A 20,589-nucleotide genomic window follows, 5' to 3' on the forward strand; every position below is an offset into this window, starting at 1 on the left:
TGCATTCTTAAACACAAAACCGGCTACTAAAGGGCCAAAGAGTAGCTTGCACAGATAGCTTTCGTAACACCTGACTCAGTGCCGGGTAGGAAGTCAGAGATCAGCCCGTGTGAGAGGGGCCTAAGGAAAGCCAAGCGCCTGCCAAAGGGAAGCAGTGCAGCTGCCCCTGGCAGCCTCGGGGGCGCACCTTGGAGCCCTGGAGGCACTTCTAGGTCCGGCCCATACCCTGATAACTTTACAGGTGGCCCCAGCCTGTCCCCCAAGTCCTCTCTGCCTGGTGCCAAGTGAGCTCCCCAGCCTGTAACACTGGGCAGTAAAACCTTGGGAGGCATTTCACCCACCCCACACCCAGCAAACCCTTTGTCCAAACACAGTCTGAATACAGACTGCGCCCTCAGCTCTCTCCTGAGCCGCCCGCCTGGCCCCTCAGGTGTATTCTCTCCTTTAAACCATGCCACCAGTCTGAGGTGCCGATCCGTTCTGACGGATGCCCCCCCCCCCCCCCATTAAGCCTTGCTACCTTGCTCACCAGCTCTGTGTTCTTCCTCGTGCGAAACAAGAGCCTCCTCCACCCACCTCTGCTAACATCAGCGTCACAGGTATTTATCCTGATCCATTAAAAACTAACCCCGTAGAAAAATTCAAAATGAGGAGGAAGAGGACTTCACGGAACCAGAGAGAAAAACGGTTCACATTGCTGACGTTAGCTCAATATTAAAAATAGTCTCTGACAAATCACAAAATTGCAAGTTTGTACCCACCCTGTCTCAGAAACCGCGGCTGACAAACTGAAAACAGCCCATTAAGATCCACGTTAACATGGCAACAGCAAGTACCAGCAACACAAGGTGCCCCGTGGACACTCAGAGGAGCCTCTGCTTCTCCGTGCTGGACACCGTGCAGGCTCTCGGGAGCTTTCGCCTATGTGAGAGCAGGGAATGCAGGCTGCAGTCTGTATGTGACAGGCTTCCGTGTGCCCTGCACCGCCCCCAGCCACCCCCAGCCGCCGGCCGTCTTCGTGGAGACGGAGGCACCGAAAGGCAGAGAGCGGGGGTCGAGATGCCCTTACCTCTCGCTGTTCTTCTTCCCACTGGAGGAGCTGCTGGTGGAACCCGTGCGGTTCCGGTTCCCTCTGGAATCCCCGTAGCTCTCCCGCCGGCCCCCAGGAGACACTCGCTCAGAAGAGCTGGTCCTCTTGATGCTGACAGTGGGAAGCAAATGACAACGGAATCCTTAAATTACAATTCTGTCCTGAGGCTAAGTGTGGATGTATATGCACAGAACACCATACTTCATCATGGACAGCTAAAACATAGGTGGGTTCCAAAATCCTAACTACCAGGCACGGTGGTTAAGTCACCGCTTGGGAACCCTGGATCCTTTTTTTTTTTTTAGATTTGTTTATTTATTTGAAAGGCAGAGTTATAGAGAGGCACAGGCAGAGAGAGAGAGAGAGAGAGATGTCTTTCATCCACTGGTTCACTCCCCAGATGGCCACAACGGCTGAAACTGGGCCGATCTGAAGCCAGGAGCCAGGAGCTTCTTCCAGGCCTCCTATGTGGGTGCAAGGGCTTGGGCCTCTTCTACTGCTTTCCCAGGCCATAGCAGAGAGCTGGATCGGAAGTGGAACAGCCGGGACTTGAACTGGTACCTCTATGGGATGCTGGCACCACAACTGGCAGCTTTACCCGCTACGCCACAATGCAATGCCAGCCCCTACTCCACTTCTAATCCAGCTTCCTGCTAATGCACACCCTGGGAGGCAGCAGGTGACAACTCAAGTTGCCTGCCACCCATGTGGGAGACCTGGACTGTGTTCTGTTCTCTTGGCTTCAGCCTGAGCCAGCCCTGGGTGCTGCAGGCAGTTAGGGAGTAAACCAGCAGGTGGAAGATTTCCGTCTGCCTCTCTGACTTTCAAATAGAATAAACATTAGTTAATTAAAAAAAAAAAAAAAACCTAATTTTAAGAAAGAAAAGAAAACCCTAACTATGGGGATCAACAAGCTTCCCAGTCTCAGTTGGAATCCATGCCTCTGCTCTCTCCTGGGCACAGGGCCCACTCCTGCCCCTGCGCAGGCTGCAGGGTGGCCCAGTGGTGCTGTCAGGTGACGGTGCTGCCCAGGAGACGCCCAGCAGCCACAGCCTAGGGGAGGGCCTGCAGCCTGCCCCTAACAGGAAGAGGCCAGGATGCTGCTGAACACCTACAACACGCTCAGCGCAGCCATCCCCAGCAGACGACTCAGCACAAAGTGTCCGCGGGGCCGCCACTGGCGACCTCCGGCCTAAAGGCTCAGCCGGGACACACACAGGCGACGGCAGCAATGTCCCAGAGTAGGCGAAATGTCCCTGTTGGGGTGGCATCACTCAGCGGAGCGCTCAGCTTCACTCAGCGTGACCAGAGGGGCTGGAGCAAAGGGAGGCCTGGAGAAGGCCCTGGAAGATCCAAGAGGAGCCTGGGTAAGCTGGTTCACAGAGGGGCCTGCTCCCGGGACACCCAAGTCACGGGCACGAGTAAAAGCCGGGGTTGGGCTGACGGGGTGGGGACTGTCTCCTTCTTAGAGCACACAGTACCCCAAATGGCACACAGGGAGGTCCTGGGCCCCAAGGTGCTGGTGTGGGAGCTGTCCCTTTGGGAGGTGCCTGGGTTGAGAGGATGGAGCCCCCACCAATGCAAACAGTGCCCCCCACAAGGCACCCCAGGCAGCGCCCTCACCCCTGCTCTGGCACGTGAGGAAATGACTAGAAGCCCGCAGTCGATAGCTGGGTACCTGGGGGACGGGCCCTCACCAGAACGGACGCTGCTGGCACCCTGGCCTTGGCTGTCCACCCTCAGGACTACGAGCTGCTGGGTACCTGGGGGACGGGCCCTCACCGGAACGGACGCTGCTGGCACCCTGGCCTTGGCTGTCCACCCTCAGGACTACGAGCTGCTGGGTACCTGGGGGACGGGCCCTCACCGGAACGGACGCTGCTGGCACCCTGGCCTTGGCTGTCCACCCTCAGGACTACGAGCTGCTGGGTACCTGGGGGACGGGCCCTCACCAGAACGGACGCTGCTGGCACCCTGGCCTTGGCTGTCCACCCTCAGGACTACGAGCTGCTGGGTACCTGGGGGACGGGCCCTCACCAGAACGGACGCTGCTGGCACCCTGGCCTTGGCTGTCCACCCTCAGGACTACGAGCTGCTGGGCACCTGGGGGACAGGCCCTCACTGGAACGGACACTGCTGGCACCCTGGCCTTGGCTGTCCACCCTCAGGACTACGAGCTGCTGGGTACCTGGGGGACGGGCCCTCACCAGAACGGACGCTGCTGGCACCCTGGCCTTGGCTGTCCACCCTCAGGACTACGAGCTGCTGGGTACCTGGGGGATGGGCCCTCACTGGAATGGATGCTGCTGGCACCCTGGCCTTGGCTGTCCACCTTCAGGACTACGAGCTGCTGGGTACCTGGGGGATGGGCCCTCACCAGAACGGACGCTGCTGGCACCCTGGCCTTGGCTGTCCACCCTCAGGACTACGAGCTGCTGGGTACCTGGGGGATGGGCCCTCACCAGAACGGACGCTGCTGGCACCCTGGCCTTGGCTGTCCACCCTCAGGACTACGAGCTGCTGGGCACCTGGGGGACAGGCCCTCACCAGAACAGACGCTGCTGGCACCCTGGCCTTGGCTGTCCATCCTCAGGACTACGAGCTGCTGGGTACCTGGGGGACGGGCCCTCACCGAATGGACACTGCTGGCACCCTGGCCTTGGCTGTCCACCCTCAGGACTACGAGCTGCTGGGTACCTGGGGGACGGGCCCTCACCGAATGGACACTGCTGGCACCCTGGCCTTGGCTGTCCACCCTCAGGACTACGAGCTGCTGGGTACCTGGGGGATGGGCCCTCACCAGAACGGACGCTGCTGGCACCCTGGCCTTGGCTGTCCATCCTCAGGACTACGAGCTGCTGGGTACCTGGGGGATGGGCCCTCACCAGAACGGACGCTGCTGGCACCCTGGCCTTGGCTGTCCACCCTCAGGACTACGAGCTGCTGGGTACCTGGGGGATGGGCCCTCACCAGAACAGACGCTGCTGGCACCCTGGCCTTGGCTGTCCACCCTCAGGACTACGAGCTGCTGGGCACCTGGGGGACAGGCCCTCACTGGAATGGGTGCTGCTGGCACCCTGGCCTTGGCTGTCCACCCTCAGGACTACGAGCTGCTGGGTACCTGGGGGACGGGCCCTCACCGAACGGACACTGCTGGCACCCTGGCCTTGGCTGTCCACCCTCAGGACTACGAGCTGCTCAGTAACTCGGTGCCTGCAAACGCTTGCATCAGGTCATCATTGTCAACGGGCCACACATTTCTGGAGATCTTCCTTCATATCTTTGCAAGCCTCATTAAGAAGCCTGACACTTTGGCCCCGTCGCGGGAACAGCTGTGAGGAAGAGGGTAGGGAGGGGCAGTGGAGCCGTCTGGGGCCGTGGCAGGAGCGCCGGCTGCACCGGACGCACGTGGCTGCAGATACATGCCTGCAACTTGCAAGATGGCTCCAGGGAGGATTTGTCCACTGGCGGCCACTGAAGGGGGCTCTGAGCCACCGATGGGGAAAGCCCACCCAGCCAGGTGCAGAAAGGAAAACAGCGATTCTGGGTTTTAAGACACGGGTGGAGAAGCGGCCATGGGGGTGTGGGGCGGGAGAGGCCCAGGAGAGCGAGCGAGAGAGCAGTGGGCAGAGGCTGGGGGCTTGCACAGGGCTGGGGCGGCAGGAGCAAGAAGAGCAGCGAGCACAGCGCCACGGCAGGGACAGGAAACACGTCTACACACGCAATGCATCGAGACGGAGACCGCGGCCTCCAGCCTCGCTGTCCAGAACCAGACCCGAGCCCCTGCCCCAGCGGCTCCTGCCTGACTCTGCCTCCTTAACCCCTTCTCTCTTTCTCCTTATTCTGCCCCTGCCTCAGCCCAGCCTTCGGTCCTGTTTCCTTCCTAACTTCCAACGGGTCCGCTACTGACCGTGGGAAGCATGTTTTTGCAAACCCTGTCCCTCTCAGAGCACATGTGGCTGTCTTCCTGGCAACTGAGGACGCCCTAGCATCTTCCACCTGGGAGCGGCTCGGGCACGCCTCCGGCCCCACAGGTGTTTTCAGAACGCCCAATCTGAGGAGGAGGATGACAGACTGTGGAAGAGCATCGCATTCCTGCAATTTGGGAATGAAGTCTAAAACCGGTAGAAATCTTGGTGCTTGAGGTCTTATATCTCCCAGTGATGAAAAACACACCTGGGCTCATTTAAGCAGGACGGCTCTCCCTGGGCGGGGATCCAGCTCCTGGCACTCGCACATGCACTGTGCCGGCCACGTGCCCTTGGGGGAGGTCAGGGCAACTTGCATAGAACACCCTCCCAGGGCTGACCAACCCAGGGCAGTCAGTGATGAGGGTGACCGAGGTAGTCAGCGCTTTGCATTTTATGCACAGAATTTCACTTGGGCCTGACAAACACCCCCAGAAAACGTCACTGTCTTCATTTCACAGGTAAAGCAGCAAACTCAAGGACAGGAAGCAGCTCATCTGAGGTCACAGCAACGGGCTGGGGTGGGGACTTTGCCCCTTGCTCTCAGCACCGAGCTACCTAATTCATCAAGATGACCAGCAGTTAACGCACTACCCAAGAACACTAGCTTTGGGGAACCTGTTGAGTGTATTGTTATCAATAAATGTCAACAATTCCATGAGTTAGGAGTTGACCAACCACAGGCACTGGATGACACTTTGAAGCTGTGTTAAAAGGAAGGTGAGAAGTAGGTGTGTGGCCGAGTGGTTAGGACCCCAGCTGGGAGCCCTGCATCCCATGTAGGAGTACCTGGGTTCCAATCCTGGCTCCGCTTCCTGCTACTGCACACCTGTCACTCACAAAGACTTGGGTTGAGTTCTTTGCTCCTGGCTTCCGCCTGGCCCAGCTCTAGCCATTGTGGGCATCTGGGGAGGGAACCAGCGGATATGAGCTCTGGGTCTTTCTCTGTCTTTCAAATAAATAAATAACTTTTTTTTAAAAAAGGGCAGTAAAACTGCTGGAGGAGCAGCCAGGGTTCCAAATAGAAGCTCCTCCACCTTCGAGCTGCTCTGCTTGGTTTGGGAGCACTGAGAAGACGCCCACACCTGCTCCACCCACGTGCAGCAGGCACAGAGACAAAGCGGGGCACAGAAGGAAAATGCACCCGTCCGTTCCCACACATCAAAACGGAAGGCTCTTTGGTTTGCGTCTGCAGACCTCAGGACAGTCTGTCATTGCCTCTTTCAAGGCGTTTGTCATTCTCACATTTGCATAAAAATGTAAAAAAAAAATCTATCGTCTCTGTACATTGAAAAAATCAGCAGTGTCTCCTTTGAGAGCCCAAGAGTCCTTGTGAATCCAAGAGGGTTTGCTAGGACTCCAGGGTGGAAAACGAAGCTTGAAGACAAGACACCCATGGCGAGCAGGACAGCTGGAGGGCAGTGCTGTGGACTCTGAGGCTGGGCTCCCCTGGGCCACAGGCAGGAATCACGGGCGGTCGTGGCGAGTGAGGGCTGCCCAGCCGTGCAGCCGGCTTTTCAGGGCTGAGGGTGCGCGTGGTATTTTTGGTGCAGAAATGCACAGGCACCGTTCTTTCCCCTTCTGTCCTCTGCCCCCACAACCAACCCCAAGCCTTCAAAGTTCTGAAAATAAAATGGTTCTTTGCATTTTCTTCTGCAATTTAAATTCTAGGCATAATGAAGTTCCCACAGGGGAGTCTGGTGACCAAGAAAAGTCGCAATGTTCCTTCTCACAGTTAGATAACGACTCTGATTGTCAGAAACGATGCTCATGCCTTCTTTCGCCAGGTGGTCTTATGACAGAACGTCCCCCAAACTGGCTGGAGGGGTTGCTACTGAACCCCCCACACTGGGTGTGCTCACCCGATGTGCAGCAAGCCAATCTCTGCTGGGAGACAGACAGGAAGGGTTCATTGCCCAGGGTGCAGCCAGGAGCTGGTGGTGGTCCCTAATTCCCCGGCTCCCAAGGTCAGGGGTGAAGCTGGCCTCAGGGGCGCGTGCTCAGCTTGTGTCCAGGTCCCTGGTCACTCTGCAGTGCTCACGGACCTCCTCTGCTTGGTCAATGACATCCTGTTCCTTAGGGGATTCTGATGTTGGCAAAGTGGGCGGAGCTCTGTGCAGGCTTTCCAAAATTGTGCAAAAAGACCCCCAGTTTCTGTCTGACTGGGAGCTCTTATGCATAATCAGAGATTTCTTTTTTCCTGACAGCCAGGGTGAGGGACATGAGATTAGGTCAATCATCCACCCAGCAAATATTGATTAGACACCACCCACACACGATGTGCCATGCCGAGCTCTGAGAGTCCACAAGGGCTCAGGATCCACCTGGTCCTTGTTCTGCAAATTATGAGACAGGTAATCCCAATGAAGGACATAACACACACCAACAATTAAGAAATGTGCTCATTATTGCTTCTAGAAGCCCATCTTTGTGGGAGATTCAAGTCACTTCCCAGAAGGCCGCTGGCCTAGGAGACTCTCGGTGAATTCTGGTTAAAACCAGCGACTTGACCCGGGGCCGTGTCACCAGTGATAACTGGGTAAGCGCAGCACTCCATCTCTGTGCTGCCGAGAGGCACTCAACCCGGGGAGCCTGTTTCCCACCTGCATCCATCTCACGTGAAGTAGGCAGGCATACAGGTTAACATTGATTAGGTTTGTGAGCTGGAAGACCACGCCTTCACCACGCCCCTGTGTGGCCGCATGCCCCTACCTCACCACACCTGAGTGCCCACCAGCCAATCAGGTTAATTAACCACTCCCCTTTGAGAGTGGATTAAAAGTCTGGAACAGGGTGTGTCCAGCCCTTTTCCTTTTTTCTTCCTTCCTCTTCGCCCTGGCTTCTTGCCAGGAGGGGGCTGGCTGTAGCCCTGCACCTTCAGGGTGCGTGGTTTTCTAGCCACCGGCCCGAGGCTTCCTGGCCTAGATGCTCCTCCACATGGCTGGTTCCTGGTGCTCGGTATGAACCCAGATTTACCCCTCTTTCTCTTAGATAAAGCTCTCACTCTCCTTTGCATCTTTCGCACTAAATAAAAACTTAAAATGTACCATGCTGCCTTGTTTACTTATGCCAGTATTTAGAATTATTCTCTAAATATTAGGCAAGAACCTGCTTGGGCTTATTAATATTGGGGATTTATTAATAAACGTATGGTGCTATCGTATGGCACCCCATACCCTCTGGGGAACGTTAAGGGGCCACATTTTGATGTAATTTTAAGGGGGTTAAGTTCCAATATCACATGGATCAACTCAAGCCAGATTCTGTTTCCCTGTTCTTTAAATCAAGCAGGTGCTGGGCACTGGCCTCAGCACCATCACCGATGCTGCACTTGGACAAGGACAAGCGGAACTGTTTGTCCAGAGGACCACCGCCTGCTGTTTGGGGGCTCTCTCACTGGCAACAGCCCCTTTAAAACCAGGAGCTCTGTACCAGTTTTGTTCTTTTGATGTCGGCCTCGCATTGTACTGCTCCTCCTGGGAGCTGAGAGAATGAGCCATTGTCTCTAGCTTCAACTGTCCGAGGCAGCACCCCGCTGAGCAAGGTACCACCTACCACGCTGCCCTGCGGGTCTTCCCCGTGTTTCCTTCCAGTGGCAGAAACAAAGCTTTGCCCAAGGAATCCCCCATCAAGCCCTCAATCCCAAACAAAGTCTCAATTGGCAAAACAAAGCACAACTGAGGAGTGCAGGACCCTCTCCAGAGAGGGTTTTGTTCCTAAGCACCAGGCTGAAAGACCCCAGAGACAGAAAACAGAATCCCATCCACGCACCTAAGATGCAGGACTCTGATTACAGGAACATTCCTGGGTAATCGTAAGCAAATTTGAAGTGACTTGGAAGTTATTTTATTCCTAATATTCAGAACGCCCAGCCTGCTCCTTTCTGGTTTCAAAACTCTCTCCTAATAAGAGGTCTGCAGAACTTTGCTGCAGAGCCACAGTTGGAGGTCACTGTGCATATTTCCAATGCACAGCCCTGGAAGCCCACGAAACCCAGAGAAAACAAAGTAAGGCGACGGGCCACGTGGCACCTGCAAAGCCTGGAGTCACGGGCACTCCGGCTAGAAGACCAAGTGTTTCTAGTAGGCAGAGACATGCTGATGATAGCTTGTCCATGGAGTGCTTTGTAAATTTAAAGGAAAAGTCTACAGAAGCTGTAGGATGCTTCTGGTAGGAGAGTTACTGTTTATTTATTTTAAAAGATGTATTATTTATTTATTTGAAAGGCAGAGTTACAAAGAGGCAGAGGCAGAGAGTGAAGTCTTCCATCCTCTGGTTCACTCCCCAGATGGCAGCAACGGCCAGAGCTGCACCAATCCAAAGCCAGGAGCCTGGAGCCAGGAGCCAGGGTCTCCCACGCAGGTGCAGGGGCCCAAGGACTTGGGCCATCTTCTACTGCTTTCCTAGGCCATAGCAGGGAGCCAGATCGGGAGTGGAGCAGCCAGGACTGGAACTGGTGCCCTTATGGGATGCTGGCACTGCAGGCGGTGGCCTTACCTGCTGCGCCACAGCGCTGTCCCCCGCCCCCCAAAGTTACTGTTTCAATGCTCTGACACACAGATGTGATGTCTTCTGACCATAACCACCCTCTCCCCCTTTCCCCTTTGCTTCCTCCTGAGACAGAGCTGCTGAGCGTAACCAGGATGCAGGAGCCTTTCCCCCATGGAAGGTGCAGGGCAAAAGATGCTGGCCCCTGACCACAGCACAAGAGTCCAGCCCCTGCGGCCCTTATTCCTGGGCAGCTGTGTCTCTCAGACTTGCAACCTGCTGGCAGCTTCTGCTGTGAGCGCGCCCAGCCCTCACTGCCACCCCGGCTGTACGGTGCAGACCAGGTGGGGCACGAGAGTGAGAGCGGAGTGCTTCCCACCCAGGAGCCGGGCAAGCATTCTCCCGAGCAGACGTTGGGCTGGGCTGGGTGTCGCTGTGTGAAGCAGCCTGGCAGTGCAGAAGGCACGCGGGCTTCTGTTCCCCACGCTCTAGCCAAGGAAAACCAGGGATAACATCCGCCTTGCAAGCTGGTTGGAGGATTAGGGATAAACGGTAGCACTAGGCGAGCTTCGTCATCAGCAGCACTGACTCTGACGGGAGGGGCAGGACCCAGCGAGGTCTCCTTGGTCCTGCTGCAAAAGTGCCAGCCTCTGTCCACGGCCCTCACTCCCCAGCCAACATCAGAACTCAGAATACAGCCTGCCATGGTCAGGCCTGCTGCCTCTATGAGGTCTAAGAAATCTACTGCCAGTCTGTTAACTTGGGGCGTGGCTGCATTCGCATGGCAGAGTTTCCCTGTACCAGGCAGGGAAACTCCCATGGGGTCAAAGGTGAAAGAATTGTTTAAGAGATGCTCACATGAAGAAGAAATGAGTGGCCAGTGCCGTGGCATAGCGAGTAAAGCCGCCATCTGCAACACCGGCATCCCACATGCGTGCAGGTGCAAGTCCCAACTGCTCCACTTCTGATCCAGCTCTCTGCTATGGCCTGGGAAAGCAGTAGAAGATGGCCCAAGTCCTTGGACCCCTGCACCCATGTGGGAGACCCAGAACAAGCTCCTGGCTCCTGGCTTCAGATTGGCCCAGCTCCAGCCGTTGTGGCCATTTGGGGAGTGAACCAGTGGATGGAAGACCTTTCAGTCTCTGCCTGTCTGAAACTCTACCTCGCAATTAAATTTAAAAAAAAAAAAAAAAAAGACATTTGAAATGTATTTGAAAGACACAGATTGAGAGAAGTCCCACCAGTGGTTTGCTCCTCAAACGTCCTCTAGGGTCCCTGACTGGGGACAAAAGCCTGAAGCCCAGAACTCAGTCTGGGTGTCCCACGTGGGTGGCAGGGACCCAAGCACTTGAACTGTTGCCACTGCCTCCCAGATCTGCATAGCAGGAAGCTGGAGTCAGGCACCAGAGAGCTGGGGCTCGAACGCGGGCTCCCGAGGTGGGGCAGGGGCATCCTGGTGTCCTAACCGCTAGGCCAAACATGCACCCTGATCAACTCACTCTGAAACAACTGTGGCCAAAGAAGAAACCACAAGGGATTGAGGAAACAGCTGGAGACAAATGAGAATGAAGGGCCGGCGCTTGGCCAAGTGCTGCAGTGCCGGCATCCCATATGGGAGCCAGTTTGTGTCCCGGCTGCTCTACTTCTGATCCGGCTCTCTGCTGTGGCCTGGGAAAGCAGAAGATGGCCCAAATCCTTGGGCTTCTGCACCCATGTGGGAGACCTGGAAGAAGCTCCTGGCTTTGGATTGGTGCAGCTCCGGCCATGGCGGCCATCTGGGCAGTGAACGAGTGGATGGAAAATCTCTCTCTCTCTCTCTCTCTCTCTCTCTCTTTCTTTCTGCCTTTCTGTAACTCTGCCTTTCAAATAAATAAATAAATGTTTGGGAAAAAAAACAGATCTACAGTTTGAAAAAAAAAAAGCAAATGAGAACGAAACAGAACCCCAGCTGCCCTGACAGGACACGGTGCTGCCGCACCACTGGGAGGTCGGCAGCAGTGAAAGCTTGCGTAAGCAGAGAGTGGCCCCAAATCCACCGCCCAACCTCAGCACCTCAGGCCCTCCGATGAGAAGAACTAACCAACCGGAAGTTTTCAGAAGGAAGGCGATGACAAAGACTGGAGCAGAGGAAAGTGAAACAGAGAATAAAGAAAACAAAACCAGACGTTGGGCTTTTTTTAAAAAAAAAAAAAAAAAGATCAATAAAATTGGAAAACTCTTAGCTAAATTAGCAAAAAAAAAAAAATAAAAAAAAGTGTGAAAAGATTTAAACAGAAATGAGGAGTAGGTGCCGTGGTGTAGCAGTTTAAGCCATCACTTGGGACACACACGTCTCTTATCAGGATGCCTGGGGTCGAGTTTTGCCTTTGTTTCTTCCTATTCAGCTCCTGCTAATGCATCCTAGGAGGCAGCAGATGGTAGCCCAAGTACTTGGGTCCCTGCCACCCGTGTGGGAGACCCAGGTGGAGCTCCTGGCTCCGGGCTTCAGCCTGGCCAAGCCCTAGCTGTTGCAGGCATTTAGGGAGTGAACCAATAGTGGAAGACCTCCCTCCCTCCCTCTCTCTCTCTCTCTCTCTCTCTCTGCCTTTCAAATAAATTCTAAAAAGAAAAGAAACAAAAGGAATATCATTACAATTGCTGTGTCAAAAATACAAAGGTTACAAGAGACCACTATGAACAACTACACAGCAACAAATTGGACAACCTAGAGGAAATGGATAAACTTTTGGAAATATACAACCTATCAAGACTAAATCATAAAGAAACAAAAAATAACATGCATAGATCTATAACAAGTAAGGATATTAAAGCCATAATAATATTTTTTTAAGATTTATTTATTTATTTGCAAGTCAGAGTTACACAGAGAGAGGAGAGGCAGAGAAAGAGAGAGAGAGGTCTTCCATCTGTTGGTTCACTCCCCAAATGGCCACAACAGCTGGAGCTGGGCCGATCAGAAGCCAGGAGCCAGGAGCTTCCTCCAGGTCTCCCACATGGGTGCAGGGGCCCAAGGACTTGGGCCATCTTCTACTGCTTTCCCAGGCCATAGCAGAGAGCTGGATTGGAAGTGGAGCAGCCAGGACTAGAACCAGTGCCCAAATCGGATGCTGATGCTTCAGACCAGGGTGTTAACCCACTGCGCCACAGAGGCAGCCATAAGCCATAATAATTTTTTAAAAACTCCCCTCCAAGAAAAAACATAGAAAAAGGTGATTTCACAGAAGAGTTATACCAAACATTTAAGATCCTTCTTGAAATCTTCCAAGGAACTGAAGAGGAGGAAATATTTCCAAATGAGTTCCATGCAGTCAGCATTGTTCTGATACCAAAACCAAACAAGACACAGAAAGAAGCTTACGGTCCAGAGCCTTTGATGAATACTGATGGAGAAATCCTCAGCGAACTCCGAGCAAACGGAGTTGCACAGTGTGTTAACGACTTATGCTGTGAGCTCAATGCAGGCTTATCTGTGGAAAGCAAGGATGGCTCAACACAAACTCAGGGAAACGCACCACAGTAACAGAACGCAGGCCAAACCCAAAGATGCAGAGAGAAACACTTGACAAAATCTGACAGCCTTTCAGAATAACAGCACTCAACAGATGAAGGAGCTACCTCAACATGGTAAAAGCAATATACGAAGAGTCCACGGCGTACTCAACGGTGAGAGACTAAAAGCCTTTCCTCCCAAATCAAAAACAAGGCAAGGCGCCCACGCTGGCCACTGTTATTCAATGTAGTCCTGAAGAACCACCCAGGGCAACGGGACCAGAAGAAGAAACAAATTGGAAAGGAAGGAGTAAAACTGTTTGCAGATGACAGGATCTAGCAGGTGTAAAATAAAACCCTGATACAACTCACAAATGACCGCAGCAAAGTTGCAGGATATAAAATCAAGACACAAAAATCAGGTGTATTTCCATTCAGTAACAATGACCAATCTGAAAAGGACATTAGGAAAGCAGTCCGGGAGGGGGGAGGGGGAGGTTGTGGCACACGGATTAAGCCGCCTCTCAGGATGCCCGCCTGTCTTCTCTGAGCCCTGGCTCAAGTCCCGGCTCCACCGCTCGCGGTCCAGTGTCTGCTGATGCCCCTTGGGGGGCAGAGGATGACTCTTGGGTCTGCCATCCTCACGGGGGCCCAGAGGGAGGCCCTGGCTCCTGACTTTGCTCTGGCTTATCCCCAGCTGTTGCAGGCAATTTGGGGAGTGATCAGATGAAAATGGGTGGAAGATCTCTTTGTCTCTGTCACTCTGCTTTTCAAGTAAATAGATAAATTAATGAATTAATTAATTAAACAAAATAAGTAAGCTTTAAAAAGAAAAGCAAAGAATACTATTTCTTTTTTTAAAAAAAATTTATTTATTTATTTAAAAGTCAGAGTTACACAGAGAGGAGAGGCAGAGAGAGAGAGAGAGAGAGGTCTTCCATCTGCTGGTTCACTCCCCAGTTGGCCGCGATGGCCGGAGCTGTGCCAATCTGAAGCCAGGAGACAGGAGCTTCTTCCAGGTCTCCCATGTGGGTGCAGGGGCCTAAGGACTTGGGCCATTTTCTACTGCTATCCCAGGCCATAGCAGAGAGCTGGATCGGAAGAGGAGCAGCCAGGACTCGAACCAGTGCCTATATGGAATGCCAGCGCTTCAGGCCAGAGCTTTAACCTGCTGCGCCATAGTGCTGGCCCCAAGAATACTATTTCTTATTGCATCAAAAAAGATAATCTTAGGGATAATCTTAACTAAAGAGGTAAAAGATGTGCACACTGAGAACCACAAAACCTCCCTAAAAGAAATCACAGATGACACAAACAAATGGAAGACATCTCACACATACGGATTGGAACACTTAATATTGTTAAAAAGTCCACATTAACCAAAGCAATTTATAGATTCAATGCAACTCCTATCAAAATCCTAATGGGTTTTTTTTTAATAGAAAAAGAAAAGAAATCCTAACATTCATATGGAATCTCCAGGGACTATACAGTCTTGGAAAAGAAGAATTAAATGGCAGGTGTCACAGTCCTGGTTTTGCTTTTTTTTTTTTTTTTAAGATTTACTTATTTGAAAGGCAAAGACAGGAGCCACTGTGGCCAGTGAACCAGTGGATGGAAGACCTCTCTCTTTCTCTCTCTTTTTCTCTGCCTCTCCTCCTCTCTCTGTGTAACTTTGAATTGAAAATAAATGAATAAATCTTTAAAAAAAAACAAAACAGCTGCCACCGCGGCTCACTTGGCTAATCCTCCTCCTGTGGCGCCAGCACCCCGGGTTCTAGTCCCAGTCGGGGCGCCGGATTCTGTCCCGGTTGCCCCTCTTCTAGTCCAGCTCTTTGCTGTGGCCAGGGAGTGCAGTGGAGGATGGCCCAAGTGCTTGGGCCCTGCACCCCATGGGAGACCAGGAGAAGCACCTGGCTCCTGCCTTCGGATCGGCGCAGGGCACCGGCCGTAGTGGCCATTTGGGGGGTAAACCAACAGAAGGAAGACCTTTCTCTCTGTCTCTCTCTCTCACTGTCTAACTCTATCTGTTAAAAAAAAAAAAATCACACTACATAAGGACTAGTGCTGTGGCATAGTGGATAAGGCCCCCTTCCTGCAATACTGGCATCTCATATGGGCGCCAGTTTGAGTCCCAGCTGCTCCACTTCCAATCTAGCTCCCTGCTAACACACCTGGGAAAGCAGTAGAAGATGGCCCAAGTGCTTAGGCCCCTGCACCTACATGGGAGACCAGGAAGAAGCTCCTGGCTCCTGGCTTTCAATTGGCCCAGCTCTGCCCATTGCAGGTATTTGGGAACTGAATCAGTGGGGGGAAGACTCCTCTCTCTCTCTCTCTCTCTCTCTCTCTCTCTCTCTGCAACTCTGCCTTTCCAGTAAATAAGTAAATCTTTAAAAAAAAAATAAAACACACTACATAGCAATAGTAATCGAGGGACTATGGTACTGCAGGAAACAAAGGAAGATGTACAGACCAATGCACAGGCCCAGAAATCAACCATCGCATCCACGGCCGGCTGATCTTCAAGAGGCTTCGAGACTGCAATGGAAAAGGAGCGTCTCTTCCACAAACAGGTCAGGGAAACTGGATCCACAGACAAGGGAATGAAGCTGGGCCCTTGCCGTACAAAATTTACTGAAGTTAACTCAGAGTATATCAAAGACCTAAAAATAACACCTGAAACTATAAAGCTGTTCGAAGAAAATAGAAGGAAAATGCTTCAGGACATTGGATTTGGCCATGATTTCATGGATACGACACCAAGAGCACAGGAAATGAAAGTAAAAATAAACAAAGGGAACAACATCAAGTTTAAAAGCTCCTGTGTGTCAAGGAGAACCTGCAGCCCGGAGGACGAGAGGAAACTCTGCAGACACCTGTGTCACAAACGACAGCGCAGAGCACACGGGGCAGCTCCAAGCCAACAACAAAACCACTCCACTGGAGAACGGGCCGGGTCTGGAATGAACATTTCTCCAAAGAAGACATCACACACACGGCCAGCGTCGATCACGAGAGGCAACTCAAAAACAGACGGAAACCTGAATCTCAAAAAGTTCCACCTTGTCAACCTCACGACGCCGGATGAACGCAAGCCGCAGCTACCGCAGCCGACAGGAACTCTGAGGCCATCTCGTGTGATCATAAACAGAAATGACTTAACAAGGGCCAAACAGGCAGGAAATGAAGCCAAGGATTGCATCTCGAAGTTCTAAAAAATACTGCGAAAACAAAAAAGCTCTAAAAAGTCATGAACCGTAAATGCATAAAACTCTTACCTGATGACACACACAGCAGAAATCTGCTGGGGGGCAGGCCATTGTGAATGAACACTCAACATATCTCAAAGAGGCCACAGATTCCTTTGAGTTTGAATGTTTGGGGCCAGCACTGTGGCACAATGAGCTAAGCTGTCGCTTGCCACCCCAGCATCTCATCTAGGAGCACCGGTTTGAGTCCTGGCTGTTCTGCTTCTGATCCAGCATCCTCTTCGTGTGCCTGGGAAGGCAGGGGAAGACAGCCCGAGTACCTGGGCTTCTCCCACCCGTGTGGGACACCTAGCTGGAATTCCTGGCTCCCGGTTTGGGCTTGGCCCAGCGCCTGCCATTGCAGCCACTTGAGGAATGAATCATTGGATGGAAGATCTTTTTCTCCCTCTCTCTATCATGCCGCCTTTCAAACAAAGAAGATAAAACTTAAAATAAATTTTTAAAAAGTATAAGATTAATCAGGTTTCACAGGTAAAAATTTAAGGTCGCTGTGGCAATCTGACTTTTGGTATGGATGTGAGAACAGAAAATTCATTGTTATCCAGGTTATACGCCCAGATGCTTTTTCAAAAGAGAAGCTTAAGTAACAATATGAAATAGTACACTGTGCTTTGAGCCAATGCGGTTTCAAAGGCAGCAATGCTTAAACCTAAAACCGGAAGTTTATAGTCTCCAGCATGGCAACACGCCTCACGTAGGGCTTCCTCAAGCTGTCGCTCGGACGAGAGCTGCGAGTGTCACACACAAAGGAATCCCACGGGGCTCGTGGGCGGACTTCATTGGGGGCTCTCTCCTGGGCCTACCTTTTGGTTGCCGGCACAGCGGGTTCTCTCCTGGCCCCTGAGGGGGATGGCAAAGAGCCACTGGGTTTCTTTGGTAACACGGTGCCATTGTTGACTGTGGTTCTCAGAGGCAGGGTCTGCGCCAGGGGTCTCGCTGCAAGACAAGCAGAAAAGAGCATCAGGACGCTCCCCTTGGCGAAGGCTGACGTGGCCACTGTCCGGAAGGAGACGGACGCCAGCTTGAAACGGGTGCAGGACACAGGCAGTTCACGGCGAGAGAGTTTCCTGCTCAACCAACCGTGCGGCTTGGTAGGGGAAGCCACTGCTTGCCACACCCGCATCCCATGTTGGAAGAGTCCAGGACCAAGATGCACCTCCTCGTCCTGATCCAGCATGCTAATGCACGCCCTGGGAGGCAGCAGGTGCCGGCCCCCGTGGGAGGCCACGCAGTGCTCCTGGTTCCTGGATTTGGCCTGGCCCAGCCTTGGCCTTGCAACGGCCGGAGTTGTGCTGATCCAAAGCCAGGAGCCAGGAGCTTCTTCTGGGTCTCCCACGTGGGTGCAGGGGCCCAAGGACTTGGGCCATCTTCCACTGCTTTCCCAGGCCATAGCAGAGAGCTGGATCAGAAGAGGAGCAGCCAGGACATAAACCGGCACCCATATGGGATGCCGGGACTGCAGGCCAGGGCTTTAACCCACTGCGCCACAGCACCGGCCCTAAAATTTTCAAAAATCTGTGAAAGACATCTAGGAAGATGAAAATGCAGGTCATGGATGGAGAGGAAATATTTGTAAATCCCATCTCTGATGTAGGACTTGTATACAGACTATAAAAAAAAAACTCTTAAAATATAATCGTGGGGCCGGTGCCATGGCATAGTGGGTTAAAGCCCTGGCCTGCAGTGCCAGCATACTATATGGGTGCCAGTTTATGTCCTGGCTGCTCCACTTTTGATTCAGCTGTCTGCTACAGCCTGGGCCCTTGCACCCATGTAGGAGACCCAGAGGAGGCTCCTGGCTCCTGGCTTCGGATCAGCACAGCTCCAGCTATTGCAGCCAATTGGGGAGTGAACCAGCGGATGGAAGACTTCTCTCTCTCTCTCTCTGCCTCTACATCTCTCTGAGTAACTCTGCCTTTCAAATAAATCAATAAATCTTTTTTAAATTTATTTTACAGGTAGAGTTATAGACAGTGAGAGAGAGAGAACAGAGACAAAAGTCTTCCTTCCACCCCCCAAATGGCCGCTACGGCCAGTGCTGCGCCAATCCGAAGCCAGGAGTCAGGTGCTTCTTCCTGGTCTCCCATGCAGGTGCAGGGGCCCAAACACTTGGGCCATCCTCCACTGCCCTCCCAGGTCACAGCAGAGAGCTTTACTGGAAGAGGAGCAACCAGGACTAGAACCTGGTGCCCATATGGGATGCTGGCGCCGCAGGCGGAGGATTAACCAAGTGAGGCATGGCGCTGGCCCCCAAATAAATAAATCTTTAAAAGAAAATATATTTGTATGGGGCTGGCACTGTGGCATAGCAGGTAAAGCTGCCACCTGCAGGGCTGGTATCCCGTATGGGCACCAGTTTGAGTCCCGGCTGCTCCACTTCTGATCCAGCTCTCTGCTACAGCCTGGGAAAGCAGTAGAAGATGGCTCAAGTCCTGTTGCAGCCATCTGGGGAGTGAATCAATGGATGGAAGACTCTCTCTCTCTGCGTAACTCTGACTTTCAAACAAATACATAAAATCTAAAAATAAAAAAGGCAAGAAAATAAATACAGGATTTAAAATATATATACATATATGTGTTTGCGTGTCTGTATAAAATTGTAAATAACCAAAGGGCCCAATATTTCAAGTGAGGAAAAGATCTGAAAAGTTGCCTCACCAAAGACCATAAGCAAATGGCCAATGAACATATGAAAAGATGCAATCACTTGTCATTAGGGAAATGCAAATTAAAATATTAATTAGACACCTCTCTCTAGCTTTTAGAATGGCTAAAATCCAAAACACAGACAAAATGCTAACTGCTGGCCAGGATCTGAGCCCCAGGGGCTCTCAGCACAAGCCACTGAACGCAGTCTCCCCGTGCGATCCAGGAATCGTGCTGACAGCAGGTGTTTGCCCAGCAGACCTGAAAGTGTGTTTCTACCCAGCCCTGCACATATTACAACAGCCTCATTATTTTGTTTTTTGTTTTAAAACTTATTTATTTATTTGAAAGGCATAGTTACAGAGAGAGAGGAGAGACAGAGCTCTTCTATCTGCTGGTTCACTCCCCAAATGGCCACAATGGCTGAAGCCAGGAGCCAGGAGCTTCTCCCAGGTTTCCCACGTGAGTGCAGGGTTCCAAGCACTTGGGCCATTCTCTGTTGCTTTTCCCAGGCCATTAGCAGTGAGCTGGATCAGAAGTAGAGCAGCCGGGACTAGAACTGGCACCCAAATGGATGTCGGCATTGTAGGTGGCAGCTTTACCTGTTACGCCATAGCCCTGGCCCAGCAGCCTCATTCGTAAATCTCCAAACCTGGACGCAGCCACAATGCCCTTCCACAGGTGAATGGGCAAACAAAATCCACCCACGCAATGAACACATCTCAGGCATGAAAGGGAAGAACCAATGCAGGCTCCATGGAGGCACCCGGCCAGGTGCAAGCAGCGAGTCTGAAGGCTGTCTGCCATCTGGCTCAGGACGCCCCAGGACAACATGGGTCAGGGGTTGCCAGGGGTCAGGAGAGGCAGTGTCGAGGGTGGAGACGCTCTGAGCGACACTGGACACGGCCCAAACCCCCATAGCACCAGCAGTGAACCCCAACAGATGCAAGTGGACACCGGCCCAGAGATGGGGGCCCCGTGGTGGGGGCAGATTGTGAGGGAAGAACCTAACTGCACTGCAGGTATGTGCCATGACCTTGTCGAGGGGCGTGGCTGAGGGGTGGGAGGCGCTGACCCGGGCAATTCTGGAAGTGAGCAGAGCCTGCGAGAGGTCAGACGGAGGGAGTGCACAGACCGCGGCCCTCCAGCTGGAAGCGCTGCTTCCTGAGGCACGGGTGATGGCTCTGGAACGGACACGAGCGAGCGCAGGCATGGAGGGTAGGAGCCGGGCTGCTCCCTGATCAGCAAGTGGGACCAGGGAGCCCTGTGGCCCCCGTTAAAGGGGGCGCAGTGTGAACTCACGCTTACCTTACTACAGGTGCAGACTGTAATTATCAATGTGCGTCGTGCACAGGTCAGCATAAACACACGCGGGGCTCCAAAAAGTTCACGGAAAATGGAATTACCGGACACTTTCACCGTCACCGCCATCCCAACTAAACACCGAAGACACTCATGATCTCAACCAGGCTTCTTCCCTCAAAAAACACATCAGCCGCTCAAAGAAGAAAAGCTGCAGCCTAAGGAGGCCCAGGGTGGGCAAAGCACCCATGGTGGGAGCGAGCACGGGCTGGGCCGGCGGGACCGCCGGAGACAGGAGCGGCTATCGGTCACTGCGCACAGCGGCCGGAGGCTGGGA

General features: G+C 52.9%; 1 protein-coding gene across 4 annotated transcripts in view; it reads right to left on the reverse strand.

The window, feature by feature from the left end:
• Positions 1–20,589, reverse strand: part of EML1 (EMAP like 1) — a 175,278-nt gene that overhangs the window by 46,036 nt on the left and 108,653 nt on the right. For all 4 annotated transcript variants that reach the window (XM_062181106.1, XM_062181105.1, XM_062181108.1 and 1 more), the window contains exons 3-4: positions 17,108–17,240; positions 1,070–1,201 (exon numbers count right to left, since the gene is read on the reverse strand). In XM_062181106.1, coding sequence (XP_062037090.1) covers positions 1,070–1,201; positions 17,108–17,240 — 265 coding nt within the window. The remainder of the gene's footprint in view (positions 1–1,069; positions 1,202–17,107; positions 17,241–20,589) is intronic.

This window comes from Lepus europaeus, chromosome 22, assembly GCF_033115175.1.
Source record: "Lepus europaeus isolate LE1 chromosome 22, mLepTim1.pri, whole genome shotgun sequence".
In the NCBI taxonomy this organism is placed as follows: Eukaryota; Metazoa; Chordata; class Mammalia; order Lagomorpha; family Leporidae; genus Lepus; species Lepus europaeus.